Source organism: Ailuropoda melanoleuca, chromosome 4 (genome assembly GCF_002007445.2).
Source record: "Ailuropoda melanoleuca isolate Jingjing chromosome 4, ASM200744v2, whole genome shotgun sequence".
Lineage (NCBI taxonomy): Eukaryota > Metazoa > Chordata > Mammalia > Carnivora > Ursidae > Ailuropoda > Ailuropoda melanoleuca.
The window spans coordinates 13746605-13762119 of NC_048221.1; the positions used below are offsets into that span (position 1 = coordinate 13746605).

A 15515-nucleotide genomic window follows, 5' to 3' on the forward strand; every position below is an offset into this window, starting at 1 on the left:
AAAAAAGTTGATTATCTTCTGTGCCAGTTGGTGGCATTGGCTGCCTGCAGCGTTTGGGATTTTCCTTATTTGTCCTCAGGAGTTGGCTGTGTAGCTAACTTTCATAAAGACTCAGAAAACCCATTCTGAATGCCTTTTGATTTTTATCTTACTGGGTGAGTGGCTGTGACTTATCAAATGCTATGCAGCCGCTTCTGTTTCACAGCTTTCTTGAGATAGAATTCATAGACCGTATGGTTTACCCATTTAAGAGTGTACAGTTCATTACCTTTTAGTATATTCACAGGTGTGCAGCCATCTCCTTGACCAACTTATAGACATTTTCATCACCCTAAAAAGAAACCCCACACCTCTTAGCCTGTTGGTCCTGCCTTCTCCAACCCCAGGCAACCACTAATCTTAATGTCTTGGGTTTACCTACTGTGGACATTTGATATAAACGACCGTGTGTGGTCTTCTGTGTCTTGAGTTCTCACCGAGCATGTTTTCAAGGCTTATCCATGTTGTAACACATATCTACTCCCGTTTCTTTCTGTGACTGAATAATATTTCACAGCACAGATAGACCACATTTTGTTTATCCACTTATCTGTTGGTGGACTTTTGGGTTGTTTCCACTTTTAGCTATTATAAATAATGCTGCTGTGAACATTTGTGTGCAAGTTTCTGTGTGGCTGTAGGTGAGATTGCTGGGTTGTGTGGTAGCTCTGTGCGTAACCCTTCCAGGAGCTGCCAGACCGTTTCCCAGTGTGCAGCCACATTTGATACCAGTTTTGCTCGGTTGGTTTTACCTGAAAGTCTGTTTAGAGGCAGAATGTGTGTCCCTGCCAGAGTAGGAGAATGGCGGGCATGGGTGACTCCTGCTGAGCTCTGAGTCAGTTCAAGTAACATTTGTTTTCTTGTTTATGAAATAAAACTGGTATTTCTCAAAGCCCTTGAGATCCTGGGATTAAAAGTGCTGACATAGCCCTGTCAGGTGTCCTTAAGATACAAGGGACCATCTTCTTTTGCTTATCTGAGTCTTTCCTGTGGGCCATCCACCCCCCCCAAAAGGGCAGGGAAAGGTAATTTCAGAAGTGCTGTGTGTCGTAGCTGGTGTTAGAAACCTTCTGGCCTGTCTAGTTGGAATATTTCCTTTTGCTGGTCGCTACTGCCATGTTTTCTTCAAATATGGGAATTATGATAAAAATCTAAGAGTTGGGAACACTACCCAGCTTAACAAAAGGGAATGAACTGTTGATACAATGATGTGGACGCATCTCAGAATAATTACACTGAGTAAAAGAAGCACTCTGACAAAAAAAGAGTATATACTCTGTGATTTTGTTCATATAAAGCTCTAGGAAGTGCTAGCTAACTAATAGTAATAGAAAGCAGATCGGTGGTTGGGGGAGGAAGGAAAAAAAGGAAGGGATTGCAAAGGGCATAAGGAGACTTGGTGATGGATGTATTCATTATCTTGACTGTGGGTGTTTACATACATTGATGTATGTCAATTTATAAAATTGTAAACTTTATTTATTTATTTTTTAAAAAGATTTTATTTATTTATTTGACAGAGAGAGAGACAGCCAGCGAGAGAGGGAACACAAGCAGGGGGAGTGGGAGAGGAAGAAGCAGGCTCCCAGTGGAAGAGCCCGATGTGGGGCTCGATCCCAGAACTCCGGGATCGCGCCCTGAGCCGAAGGCAGACGCTTAACGACTGAGCCACCCAGGCGCCCCTAAAATTGTACACTTTAAACTTGCACTGTTTGTTGTATGTCAGTAATACCCCGGTGAAACTTAAAGACCACACAGAGATACCACTACCCACTCATAAGAGTGGCTCAAAATTTTTTTTTTTTAAAGATTTTTTTGTTTATTTGACAGAGATAGAGACAGCCAGCGAGAGAGGGAACACAAGCAGGGGGAGTGGGAGAGGAAGAAGCAGGCTCACAGCAGAGGAGCCTGATGTGGGGCTCGATCCCACAACGCCGGGATCACGCCCTGAGCCGAAGGCAGACACCCAACCGCTGTGCCACCCAGGCGCCCCTCAAATTTTTTAAAAGGCTGGATGGAAAACCACTTGGAACTTTCATACTTTGCTGGTGGAATGGTTCACACCCACCTCTTTGACCCAGCAGAGAAACAAAGGCAGTTGTCCACACGGTGGGCTGCTCTGAGCATTATATTATGAGAGTCCCAGACTGGCAACAACCCCAGTGGCCATCAACAGATGGACAGAGGCTCCTCATGAGTTGTGTTCTTCTTTAAGTAGGCTCCGTGCCCAGCGTGGGGCTTGAACTCATGACCCTGAGATGAAGAGTTGCTCGCTCTACCAACTGAGCCAGACTGGTGCCCCATTCGTTGTAGTCTTGAGTACATACACTTGGGCTTCTTTTTCCTATTCAAGTAGTAAGATACTTGGCTAAACAGTTGCTACTTAGTCTTCAAAACCATAGTTCTGGCTGCCTTCAGAGTTCATTATGGAAGGCTGTCCTGACATATTCATGATCAGCCCAGTAAACGGATCATCTTCTGCTTACTGGCCTGTAGCTTATGAAGAGGAGGAATGAGTTCGATACAGTCCAGGGGTTCCTGAAAGTGGTGAGTTTAAAATTTGAGTGGGACTTTTTCCATCTGGTTTCATGAACACTCAGTTCAGCTGGGATAATAAGCACACCTTGAGAAAATTGAAGATAAGACGCTGGTAACTTTGCAGGAGCTCTGGCAAATGTTTGTCCGGCACTTTCCCCTTGCTGGATTTCCCGGGTTTGTTTCCAAATGGTTAGGACTCTATGGGCGATTAGGGGAGAGAAAGGGCTTAAGTATGTGTCAGTCACATAAGCAAAATGACTTCTTAACTTTATTTATCCCCATTTTTTTTTTAAGATTTTATTTATTTATTTGACAGAGATAGAGACAGCCAGCGAGAGAGGGAACACAAGCAGGGGGAGTGGGAGAGGAAGAAGCAGGCTCATAGCAGAGGAGCCTGATGTGGGGCTCGATCCCATAACGCCAGGATCACGCCCTGAGCCGAAGGCAGACGCTTAACCGCTGTGCCACCCAGGCGCCCCTATTTATCCCAATTTCTTAACCCAGATTCAGTATGATTGGAGGCAATGTTAACACTAGTTCAATATTAGTATTAACTAAAAAAGTTCCTTCTCCAGCTCCCACGACCAAAAAAAAGGAGACACCTTTCTAATAGCTTTATTGAGGTATGATCACATACCAGAGAGTCTCGTATGTATGTGTGCAGTGCAGTTTAGTGTTTCCTAGTAAATTTGGGGAGTTATTCGATCATCCCACAGTTGTTCATTGTCTTTGATTTTCCTTCACTTCTCTTTTTCTTTCCTTTTCCTTCATTTTTGTTCCTGTTAATCTTTGTAGCGTCTCTTCAACAGCTCTAATGCAGGGAAATGGAGTGTCCCCAGGCTCAGCTACTCCCAGTCACATGTTGGGGAGATTCACCACCCTGTGTGCTGGGCCCTCCACTTGAGTTCAGAGTCAGGAACTGAGGCCTGGCCATGCTGCTTTCAGGGTGAGCCCTCATATATCTGTTCATATTTACTTTTTTTTTTTTTTAAAGATTTTATTTATTTATTTGACAGAGATAGAGACAGCCAGCGAGAGAGGGAACACAAGCAGGGGGGAGTGGGAGAGGAAGAAGCAGGCTCATAGCAGAGGAGCCTGATGTGGGGCTCGATCCTATAACGCCGGGATCACGCCCTGAGCCGAAGGCAGATGCTTAACCGCTGTGCCACCCAGGCGCCCCTACTTTTTTTTTTTTTTAAGATTTTATTTATTTATGTGACAGAGAGACAGCCAGTGAAAGAGGGAACACAGCAGGGGGAGTCGGAGAGGAAGAAGCAGGCTCCCAGCGGAGGAGCCCGATGTGGGACTCGATCCTGGAACGCCGGGATCACGCCCTGAGCCAAAGGCAGACGCTTAACAACTGCGCTACCCAGGCGCCCCTGTTCATATTTACTTTTGTCCCCACTGTACAGACTGTTAGGCCAACCTCTTCGGCCTGGTCCTTTGCTCTTGCCCCTCTCGGCAGTTCCTGCTTCCTTGCCTTGCTGTGTTCTGTGAGGGCTGGGGGTCAAAGTGAATCCTTTGCCATCTGTAGCTGTTGTGTTAGAAATGACAGGTGCTGCCCAGACTGCAGTTGACCTTAGGGATCATGAGGGCCCAGAAGAGGGACTGGTTTGCCCTGCACAGGGAAAACCTTTGTGAGTGAGTAGTGGTCCTTGAGTTGTTCAGGAAGGCATGCCTGGTAGGCAGAGGGGTGGGCATGGGACACTACGCTTGGCTTGGTGTAGAGGGAGAGTGGGTGCAGACACAGGCTGGTATGCCATGCCAAGGGGCTTGCATTGGATCCTGGAGCTGCTGGAGGGTGCCGTAACCTCACTTGAGAGGAAGGGCCCTTAGATAACGGGTAGACCTGGCACAGTGTGGACGAGGCCAGAGGGGAGCTCAGGCAGGGTGCATGGTGCTCGGATATGTGCCGGCACACGTGTGTACCAGTGAGTGTGAGAGCTTCCACGGTACCAGGCAGCCAGAGTGGCCACACTCCTGGGATGTGTTCACTGCTCTGGATACCCTGTTGGCCCTGAGTCCTTAGAAGGAATTAGGGCTAGAGCAGACACGAATTCCTGTCTGTGGTTTTCATCAGGGCCCGTGAGCCCCCAAGGGTGAGGCAGGGCTCCCCTCTGATGGGAGGTATGGGTGGGGGTGGTGCTAATTAGCAGACCCTTTGGAGGCACTGCCCTGAGAGGAAGGGCGAGAGGCCCCACCAGAGCAGCATGCATGGAGGCTGGAGGGGGCAGATTCTGGATAGTGGCTCTCAGCTGAGGGGCAGTTGGGGTTGTCGCCCTGGCAGGGTGGTCTTTCAGGGGTGTGCAGTAGTCCTGACCACAGAGAAGGGTCATGATACCTAGGTCTGCTCAGTGGGACCCAGAACAGAGCGTAGCCTGGAGGGCGCAGAAGGGCAACAAGTCTGGCTGAGTCTTTGGTGTTCCTTGCCAGGTCTCAGGGTCCCACTCTCAGGAGAATTTTGAACTCTTCCTGCCAGAGGAGCTTTCCTTGAGAGCAGAGCCCTGCTTCCTCTGATAAACACCGGGATGCTGGGTCCTGGGATCCAATGGCTGGGAAAGGGTCGTTGTGCTGTTTATACGTGTTGGTCTGGTAGCAGCATGTGAGCTGGACTACCGAGCCAAGCCAGGCTTCTTAGGATCCCTGCAGACTGTTGCCAGGATGGCTTCTAGACAGCGGCTGTTTGCTGAGCTCTGTGGGCAGCCCTTTGTCACAACTGAGGGTGGCACCTTCCTGTCTGCTTAGCTCCTTGCAGAGCTCGGCTGCCAGGGACGACAGTGCATCTGGGGAGGTGGCTCTCCTTATCCTGGATTGGAAGGCGTTTGGTCAGAGCTGTGCTTGTTTTCCGTTACTCTTTTTGAGTTCATGGCTCTACAGAGTTAACCCAGACTCCAGGAGGCCGCCTCGTCCATCTGTATTGTGTAAAAATGTTGATTACGAATTCTCTGTAAGTAAACCCTGACCATCCATCTCCTTAGTTCAGCGGTTGCGAAGATTTTCCTCTCCCCTTTTTCTTCATCGCCGGAGAGTGTTAAAGCAAATCCAACTTGTCATTTCACTCTTCCTTCTGAGGTTGAGCCATATGAGTTAGTGATACCCAATCATTTTGACCTATCATATTTAGTATGCATTTTTAGAAACAAAAGGCATCTTTCTGTCATAGTCAGTACTGCTGTTGTCAGATGAACAGCACCCGACAGTAGTTTTTTGGGGATCATCTAATATGTGGGGATTCCCTTTCTCCACAGTCAGTTTCTTCACTTGTCAGAAAATGTCTTCACTTGGTCTGGTCCCCTGTGAGGTCCAGCATTAATGTAATTGTCTTGTCTCCTGGTCCTTCTCTCCACGGCAGCCCCTCCCTCTTCCTTTTATGCCCCTGAGTTGTGGGGTTCAGTCTGGGTCATTGTCCTATGAGGTATCCTGGTTTTTGGACTGAACCCCCCCATCACACCCTGGCTTCTCCCTGCAGGTGTGGAGTGGGCTCGTTTGAGAGTGGTGATCCCCAGGATTGGGCAGGCAGGGGCAGCCCAGGACGAGCTGGGGATGCCTCAGACACGTCAAGGATACTTTGAGCCTTGAAATGAACTGTAGGGCTGGACTCAGCATGCTGACCAGAAAAAGGGCCCACTGTAAAGGGAGAGGCCAGTGAAGATCTGATCTGATCCTCTCCTTTCCTTTCCTCTTCCCTTCCCTCTTCCTTCCTTTCTTTCATGCATGCATTCATTCATTCATTCATTTTATTTGTCAGAGACTGAGCATAAGTGGGGGAAGCAGCAAAGGGAGAGAGAGAAGCAGGTTCCCCTCTGAGCAGGGAGCCCTATGCAGGGCTTGATCCCACGACCCAGGGATCATGACCTGAGCGGAAGGCAGACGCTTCACCTACTGAGCTACCCAGGCGTCCCTGAAGATCCTTTTCATCCAGAACCTGGGGACCACTCTCTTTTGAGTGGGACCATGTGACATCATCTTTGTAGGTCAGAAGTGGCTGAATCTCAGCTATTACACGTGTTAAAACTAATGAATTAAAGAAGTCTAAAGAGACATCATAAGTAACATGTGTTATCTAGGTCTTGAACGTAAAAAACTATAAAGGACATTCTTAGGATGTTGGAGAATTGTGACTGTGCTTATTAGATAGCAGTATTCGGTCAGTTTCATCAGTATTATTCCTGAGCGGGAGGCTTGTGATTATGTGGAGAAAGTGCTTGTCCTGGGGCCTGTGACTCTGAAATGGATCAGAAAAATAAACGTGTGTGTGCGTGCAGAGGGGGAGAGCAAGCATGACAAAGTGTGAGCGGCTGGTGGATCCAGGTGACAGGTGTGTGAGTTGTTCATCCTCTGTGGTGTTGGAACTTTCTCAAAAGCTGGGAAGAAGCCAGAACTTCTGTTAGCCTTTCCCTGAGGTGAGGCTCAGAGGCTCTGCCACACCCCTCTGCCTCGGGCCACACTGAGGGAAAGGTGATTTCCCACTCTTTTTATTTAAACCTTGAGATAAAAGAATACTTGATGAGTTACTTTACATTCCAGCCTTTATGTTTTTGGATGTGAAGATACAGCCTATACTATGAGGGCCTCCTGGGGTGTGGGCTTATTTCTAGGTGCTGGGGTGATAGGAACCCCTGCTGTGGGGCCCCACAGATAGGGTCAGAGGAGGCCTCCCTGGGAGATCCCCATTTGCAGTGGACCCAAAGGACCAAGAGCCAGCTGTGCAGAAGCCAAGGGACAGTGAGTGCAAAGACCCTGGGGCACTGGCAGCCTCAGGGACTGAGGGACTGTGAAAGGTTCATTTCTTCCTGAGTGATACAGTGCTTATGAGGTTTAGAGTAAAAATCTGTGGTCTAAAAGTTCTTACCAGCACATTTAGGAGTAATTTTTGAATTTACATGCTTTTCCTCTGTGGGTCTGAAGTGACCTCTCTTCCTGCTACTCTGATGTTCACAGTCTGAGTTCTGTAGTCGGTTGTATGAAACTGTCCCTGGGCAGAGAACATCTGCAGGCCTTGATCAGCTCAGCAGCTCATAGATGTACTTCAAATAGTACTTGGATCAGAGATGTGTAGAGGGAATCATTTCCCCAGTGCCTGGGGGTAGGCTCCGAGTTCCTGTGGGTACTGGTGGGGGAGGGGCGGTCCTGCCCTCAGCCTAGTAGGCGCCAGGGGTCCTAGCTGAAAGTGAGAGGTTGATAACCTCAGAGGACCTCAGTCCTGTACTGGCCAAGGTCAAGGACCCTTCAGTGCTCTCGTCACGTCACCTGGCATGGGTTGTGGACCTTCTCTGTGCCAGGCACTCTCTAGTGCTTTAACTAATTTAATTATAGTTTCTAAGGTCAAATGTATTTTTGAAGTTAATGTTTATCTTAAAACTTTCCAGAGAGCAGAGGGAGAAACTAACAGCCCAGCTATAGAAGTCAGTTTATGTTTTGGCCAGACCATAGCTGGGCGGGAGTGGGGCTGAGTGGGAGCTGGGGGCGGGGGGGCGCATGCACATGTTTCCCAACCAGGAGACTGGAGGGCTTCTGGGCCTTGGGAAATCCGGACTCTTCTCTCCAGCCTCCCCAGCTTTAGTGGAGGTGCAGAGAGTCTACCTGACCTCATATCTGTATCATATTGTCTCCCAAGAGTTGTGAGAGCAGACCTAAATTTCCTGTCCCCCCCCCCCTTTTTTTAAGATGATATTTATCTATTTTACAGAGATAGAGACAGCCAGCGAGAGAGGGAACACAAGCAGGGGGAGTGGGAGAGGAAGAAGCAGGCTCATAGCAGAGGAGCCTGATGTGGGGCTCGATCCTATAACGCCGGGATCACGCCCTGAGCCGAAGGCAGACGCTTAACCGCTGTGCCACCCAGGCGCCCCCCCTGCCCCTTCTTAACCTGAAGGGGTAAGTGTGGTGCAGGGAGGGTCCCCACATGGCCGGTCAGGGTGTGTCCTCTGCTGGTTCAAGCCTCCCCCTGGTGACGGGAGGTGAACTGTGGGATCTGAGGTCCAGATGAGGCAGGAGTGGGTTGAAAGAGGGCACCCGGCTGGTGTGCATGTTTCTATATTACTCTGTGTACTAATTTTGATATTTCAGGAACATAAAGATTCAGGTATCACCAAGGACATTCACATGTAAAAGCTTATGTAATCTGATAAAAAGTTATATGAGTTGTTCTAGACAAGGAATCTGTAAACATTTTCTTAAAGGACTAAAAAGTAAGTATTCTAGACTTTGTGGGACAGAAAGCAAAATTGAGGATATTATTAGGTATTTAATCCAGCCATTTAAAAGTGTAAGTACCGTTCTGAGCTTGAGAGGGGGGCTCACATGCTGATTCCTTATTGGACTACCTTCTTAGCCCTCTGAGTTTTAAGGTGTTTTTCCGCTGAGATTAGATTGGAAAAGTAGCACATTTCTCTCTGGAAAGATGAAAGCTGATCAAAGTTAAGTCATGAAAGGTGTCAATACCCATTTATCTAAGCTCAGGTTACCAGATCTATGGAAAGAATAGTTTCAGATCAAGTAAAAAGTAGTTTGAATTTCATAATATTACTAAAAACTTTGTTACGTCACATACTTGAGAAACCAGTTTATTGAGTTTAAGGGGTCACAGATGTCGATTTCTAATTGCTGCCTTCCGTACTGTGATACGCATACTTCCTTCACTTGCCATAAGGTGAAATCCGGGTGCCCAAACTTGGCTACACACTTTCAGAAAACCAACACGTGTGTGCCTAGGCACTGTCACACCAGGAGTGGCCCCTGCGGGTAGCCTCGCACTAGCATCGCCAATGCATGTGTCAGGAGAAGCACTGTGAACCAGAGAGGCGACTCTTTGAAGTGATAGCCAACTATTTGAATTTCAGAGCACAGCTCAGAAATCTAACAGTCAATTAAAAATGGGCAAAGGACTTCAATAGACATTTTTCCAAAGAAAAGATTTATAAGTGGGCAACAAACACATGAAGAGATGCTCAGTTTCATTAGCTATCAAAGAAATGCAGATCAAAACCACAATATCACCTCACATTCGTTAGGATGGCTATTTAAAAACAAAAAACGGGTGCCCAGGTGGCTCAGTCGTTAAGCATCTGCCTTCCTGAAGCATCTGCCTTGATCCCGGGGTTCTGGGATTGAGCGTAGCTCCCTGCTCAGCAGAGAGCCTGCTTCTCCCTCTCCCACTCCCCCTGCTTGTGTTCTCTCTCTCGCTGTCTCTCTCTGTCAAATAAATAAATAAAATCTTTAAAAGCTAACAAAAATGATAATGAGTATCGATGAGGCTGTGGAGAAGTTGGAATCCTTGTGCACTGTGGGTGGGAATGGAGAATGGTAGCCTCTGTGGAAAATACTATGGCAGTTTCTTAAAAAAGTTACACATAGAAGGGCGCCTGGGTGGCTCAGTCGTTAAGCGTCTGCCTTCGGCCCAGGGCGTGATCCGAGGGTCCTGGGATCGTGCCCCGCCTCAAACTCCCTGCTCTGCTGGGATGCTTCTTCCTCTCCCACTCCCCCTGCTTGTGTTCCTGCTCTCACTGGCTGTGTGTCTCTCTCTGTCAAATAAATAAATAAAATCCTTAAAAAAAAAAAAAAGTTACACATAGAATTACCATAAGATATAGCAAGCCCATTTCTGGGCATATCCCCAAAAGAATTCAAAGTGGGGACTTGATATTTGTATGCCATGTTCAGAGCAGCCAAAAGGTGAAAGAAACCCAAGGGGCCACTGAAAAATAAATGGATACACAAAACGTGTATCTATACAGTGAAATGTTATTCAGCCTTAAAAAAGGAAATTGCTTTTTTTTTTTTTTTTTAAGAAAGAAAACGTGTAAGTGTGGCAAGGGGGGAACAGATGGAAAGGGGGAGAGAGAGAATCTCAAGAAGGTTGTACACCCAGCTCGGAGCCCAGTGTGGGGCTTGATCTCACAACCCTGAGATCATGACCTGAGCTGAAATCAAGAGTTGGATGCTTAACCGACAGAGCCACCCAGGTGCCCCAGCCTTAAAAAAGGAAATTCTGACACCTGCTATAACATGGATGAACCTCGAGGACATTATGCTATGTGAACAAGCCAGTCACAAAAAGACAAATGCTATGAGGCTGTTTATTTATATGGTGTCTCTAGGGTAGTCAGGTTCAAAGAAACAGAAAGTGGAACGGTGGGCTCCAGGGGCTAGGGGATGGGAACGAGGAACTGGTGTTTAATGGGGACAGAGTTTCAGTTTGGGAAGATGAAGAAGTGCCGGAGATGGATGGTGGTGATGGCTGCAGAATAATACAAATGCACTGAATGCCACTGAGCTGTACACTTAAAAATGGTTACAGTGCACTTTATGTTGTGTGTATTTTACCATAGTTTTAAAAAGAGATCAGGGATTCACAGAGAAGTGCTTGTAATTATGGTATAGCACCATCTTTGCATTAAAATCCAAAAGTTGACTTTGATTTTTCTTTGGAAAAAAAATTTTTTTTTCCCTCAGGCAAATCATAGTTTTCTTGCATTTAACTTGGTTGTTGCCTACATGAAAAAAGTACGTTAAAGTAGTGGCAGAAACTGAAATGGGGCTCTGGTCTGGGCCGAGACCATTATAGGCACAAGTGTTCACCCCCTACTTACAACCCAAATTCACCACTGCAATTTCTGAAATGCCCCCTAGGGGGCAATGCACACACACCCCCCAGTTCCCGCCTCGGCCCCCATCCCCAGGTGAACTGTCTTTATTTTTTTAAGATTTTATCATTTATTAGAGACAGCACAAGTTCATCAGCAGGGGAGGGGCAGAGGGGGAGGGAGAGAAAGAGGGAAAGACTCCCAAGCAGACTCAGCAGCACAGAGCCTGACTCGGGGCTCAATCCCCCCACCTTGAGATCGTGACCTGAGCTGATACCAAGAATCCGATGCTCAACCGACTGAGCCACCCAGGCGTCCCTGAACTGCTGTCTTTAGAATCTTACAGGTGACTTGGCTGGAGCAGTGGACAAGGAAAGGCCCTGTGGGCGCTGCTGGCTCGAGCTGCACTGGCCTGAACTGACTCCACATGGCATGGCTCTATGTGGCAAGGGCTCTTTGAAGGAGAGGGTCAGTGTCTGATCCTCTCTAATGGTTCAGAGAAACGTGGCGCCTGTCCTGAAGGTCCTGTCATTCCTCCCTGTCCTTATCAGCATTCCACGCCCCTGCTGCCTGACCCAGCCTCATGTGGAAGATGTGTCATCTCACGGGAGGGGGGGTGAGATGACAAGGACTGTTGACTGCCACCCGAGGTTCCTGGGGATGGCTTTAGGAATGCCTGTTACTCTCTGGTGAGCTGAATCCGTGTGCCTCTGAATGGACATGTGATGTCAGCAGAAGTGCCTGTGAAATTCATGGCTTATTGTTAATGTTGCCTGTTTGTGTATTTTTGCTGTTGTGACATATAAAAGGTAATACATGTAGTAAGGTTACAGCCTGAGTTTAGAAGGTTAACCTAAACATTGAACTTCTAATGAAGAGGGGCTGCCCTCTGGAGAGGGAAACTGGCAGTGGAGGAAGTATGTTGACTAACAGGAGAACTACTCTCTCACATCTCCAGTGGACACAACCTTTACTTCTGGTGGGATTCCAGGCCTCTGGCCTGACATTGTGCAACTGTCCCTAGAGGGGATTGCAACTGCTTTGTTAAAAGTCATCTTGCTCCTTGTGGCCCCCTGTCTTGGGAACAAAGCGTCTTCTTCAGCATCCTGCTTTGGTCATGGCTCTGTGAGCAGGTGGGGTTGGACCTGGATATGCAGGAGGCAGGGTGGGTGACGTGGGCCACCAGCACCCGGTTTTTGGCCAGGAGGTGGAGAGTGTGAAAAGTCCAATCAGAAGAAGCTGAACTCTCTCAAAGTGGAGAGCAGGCCAGTGCTTCATGGGAAGGTTGCCATGGCTGCTTGTTTGGGGAGAAGCCATGTGCCTGGTCTAAGGCCGGAGAGCTGCAGCCTTGCGTGGTGATGCTGCTCTTCTGCTCTAGGTCGGTGGACCAGAGGGCATTCTGCAGAATGGGGCCGTGGATGACAGCGTGGCCAAGACCAGCCAGTTGTTGGCTGAGTTGAACTTTGAAGAGGATGAAGAAGATACCTATTACACGAAGGATCTCCCTGTACATGCCTGCAGGTAAGTGCCGAGGGCAGAGGCGCAGACTCATTCCCGGAGCTCTTGCATTCTGAGTGGGTTTGCTGGCTTGAGAATCCCATCTGAGGTGGTGGACTGTGACATTTGGTATTACAAAATAAGAAGGTTCTTCAGGCCAGTGTATACATAGTCCTTGTTACGGGGCAGGAGGATAGGACCAGCCCCCTCTGATACCGTTGATTCACCCAGAGGGTAGGGGAGATGCTCCCCTTCTCTGCCTCCTGTCAGGTCCTGGTGGTTCCCGCTACCTGTCCCACTCACTCATTCAAAACGAACTCACATTTGGTGAGCACTTGGGTTTAAGAGGGTAAACAGCAGCTAAGATTTCTTTTACAAAGAGATAATTGTAGGATACTTTTAAATATCTGCTTCTCTGATGTGTTCAAAATTCCCAAAAAATTGGAATTGAATAGTCAGTGGATAGAACTGCTTATTGACCAAATTTGGAATTCTCATCCAAAGCAGGACCTGTCCCTTGTATTTGGACCCTTAAGATTGGACTTCTTAATTTTTTGTTACATGTACACAAGAAAATTGAAACCAGAAGAGATGAATTGATCTTGTTCAGGGCACCTGGCCAGTCAGGGCCAGTTTGGGCCTGGGCCATGACACTGTCTTGCCAGCCTCCTGGGCATGCTGCCCCTCCGAAGTCTGTGCCCACCACAGGACAGAATGCTGCTGCTTTCCTTGCTCTGTGGGGGAGACCTTTTTTTGTTTTGTTTTGTTTAACTTTATTTTGGCTTTTTGTTTTTAAGTTTATTTTGGCTCTTTTCTCGTTTACAACTGTTTTTGCGTATGTGTTAGTGTTCTGTTATCTGCAAATTTGCCGGTGAAGTGGTTCTGGTAAAGCTGCAGGTGCTTAAAGTTTACACACCCCCTCACCTGCCCAGCTGTCTCCGTGGTGGGGGGTGGGGGGGGTGTTGGGGGGGGAAGGTTCTTGGCTGGAGCACGTACTAGTTTGAGACCGAGGCTTGGCTTCATACACATACAGAACTCTGTGGCGAGTTGGTTTTTGGTTTTGATGTGTCGATTTTCAGAAGAAAGAGGCTGGGGGCTCTCTTGAGGTGCTCCTTGCAAGCTTGAGCTCAGGCTGCAGCCCGCACCTGGAGACCCTCTGCTGCTGGGGCTGAGCTGAGCGTTCCCGGGAGCATGGCGCCCTCTGCCGGAGAGTGGAGCGCCTGTGAACGCAGCGTGGTCACAGCTTAATTTTGTGTGCCGGGAGCCAGGAATGCTGATTTCCCTGCTTATAAGTCACAGTTCCTGAAACTTAAGGCCAAAGTGGGGTGGCTAGGGGTTGCTTTGGAGTGTCAGACCTCTGTTGTTGGGTTCCCCTGGCACCTTCCACAGCTCTCATCCCCCACATGGCAGGGGCTTTGCTGTTGCCTAGGGCCTCTCTTGGGAGCCCCCTCCAGCACCCTGTACCCCTTCCCTGCATTTGCAGGGTCAGGAAGCCTCTGGAGTTAACTGATTGGATTTCGCTAGTGGGATCATTGGGTTTGAGTATGTGTTTAATGAAAAATTTAAAAATGTTGTAAGAGGAAAGAATTTTACATCCTGCCAAATTAAAACCAGAGAGAGACCTTCCAGCTTTAACTGTTGATGTTTTGACTTTTTTAGTTACTGCGGAATACACGATCCTGCTTGCGTGGTTTACTGTAACACCAGCAAGAAGTGGTTCTGTAACGGGCGTGGAAATACTTCTGGCAGGTAGATAATCAGACCTCACATGTGTCTTTAATCAGTGCTGTGCTCAGATTTGTGTGTAAATTATGGAAATGTTGAAGCAAAAGCACAATATAAAATCACGCTAACAAACCTGGTTTTTTCCCTCCTCTGTGACTGGTTTAACTTGAAACAGATGGTGGTGTGTGAATGCCTTAATGTATTTACCCTTGGTTTATTCTCTGTGGTTCTTTTTATTATGCAAGTAGGGTTGGCTTAATTCTCGTTCCCAGTTTTTATTTATATTTTTCTGCAAGATGAGCTCCTGGCATGCCCGTTCATCTTCATTACTGGGTGCCTGGGGAGGATGTCCCCAAGACAGTAATGGGCATCCATGGGAGCCGCTTCCTGAGAAGGCTCCCTCTGGCCTTAGCTCATTGAAGCAGTCCTGAGGCTAATACGGGCCAGATCCTGAATCATCGGATTAAATTAAGTTCACTTGACCGTCGTCTCTGGGCTTCCCTTCCTGCTGTTGATCAGCAGCAGCTGTGACTGGGTCTCTTGTTTTGTGTTTGGGGTGAGACCAGTTTTGTGCTCGTGTTTGGATTCCAGGGGAGGATCCAGTTCTGGTGGCTCCTCCAGAGCTGCGGTGGTATGTGACAGCTCACACCACTGTCATAGGGAAGCAGAGCAGAGTCTTGTGGGACAGGGCTCCAGGCCACCAGCAAGAAAGCAGCATCTTCTGGGGTTCGTGTTTTGGAGACATACAGTGACAAAACCCCATAGGCAGGTTTATTTGCACAGAGCCCCCACCCTTCCTGTGTCTTCCACAGCTGCAGGTCAGGCCTCACCATCTCGTGCTGCCGAGGACACAGTGGTCAGAGCTCGTGTTATCTTAGAGTTAGCAGTGTGAACTGTGGGATTCTGGGTGAGGCAAGAAAGTAGGCTGGTGTCTAAAGATTTGAAAGGAAAAGCATCTTTAGGGTAACCAGATACATGTCCCATTTTCAGAATGTTCTGGGTAAGTTCAACATTACTATGTTTGCATTAGTTCCTCTCCTGCAGGAAAAGCAATTAAATAAAACTTCTTAGCTGGCAACTCCAGCTTCCGGTCAGCAGAGCCAACATCAGGGAAGTGAGTGAAAGGCCTCT

At 48.0% G+C, this 15515-nt stretch overlaps 1 protein-coding gene across 1 annotated transcript in view; it reads left to right on the forward strand.

Annotated features, from left to right (window-relative positions):
- Positions 1-15515, forward strand: part of UPF1 (UPF1 RNA helicase and ATPase) — a 36067-nt gene that overhangs the window by 2146 nt on the left and 18406 nt on the right. The window contains 2 exon segments of the mRNA XM_034658100.1: positions 12541-12683; positions 14319-14408. Coding sequence (XP_034513991.1) covers positions 12541-12683; positions 14319-14408 — 233 coding nt within the window.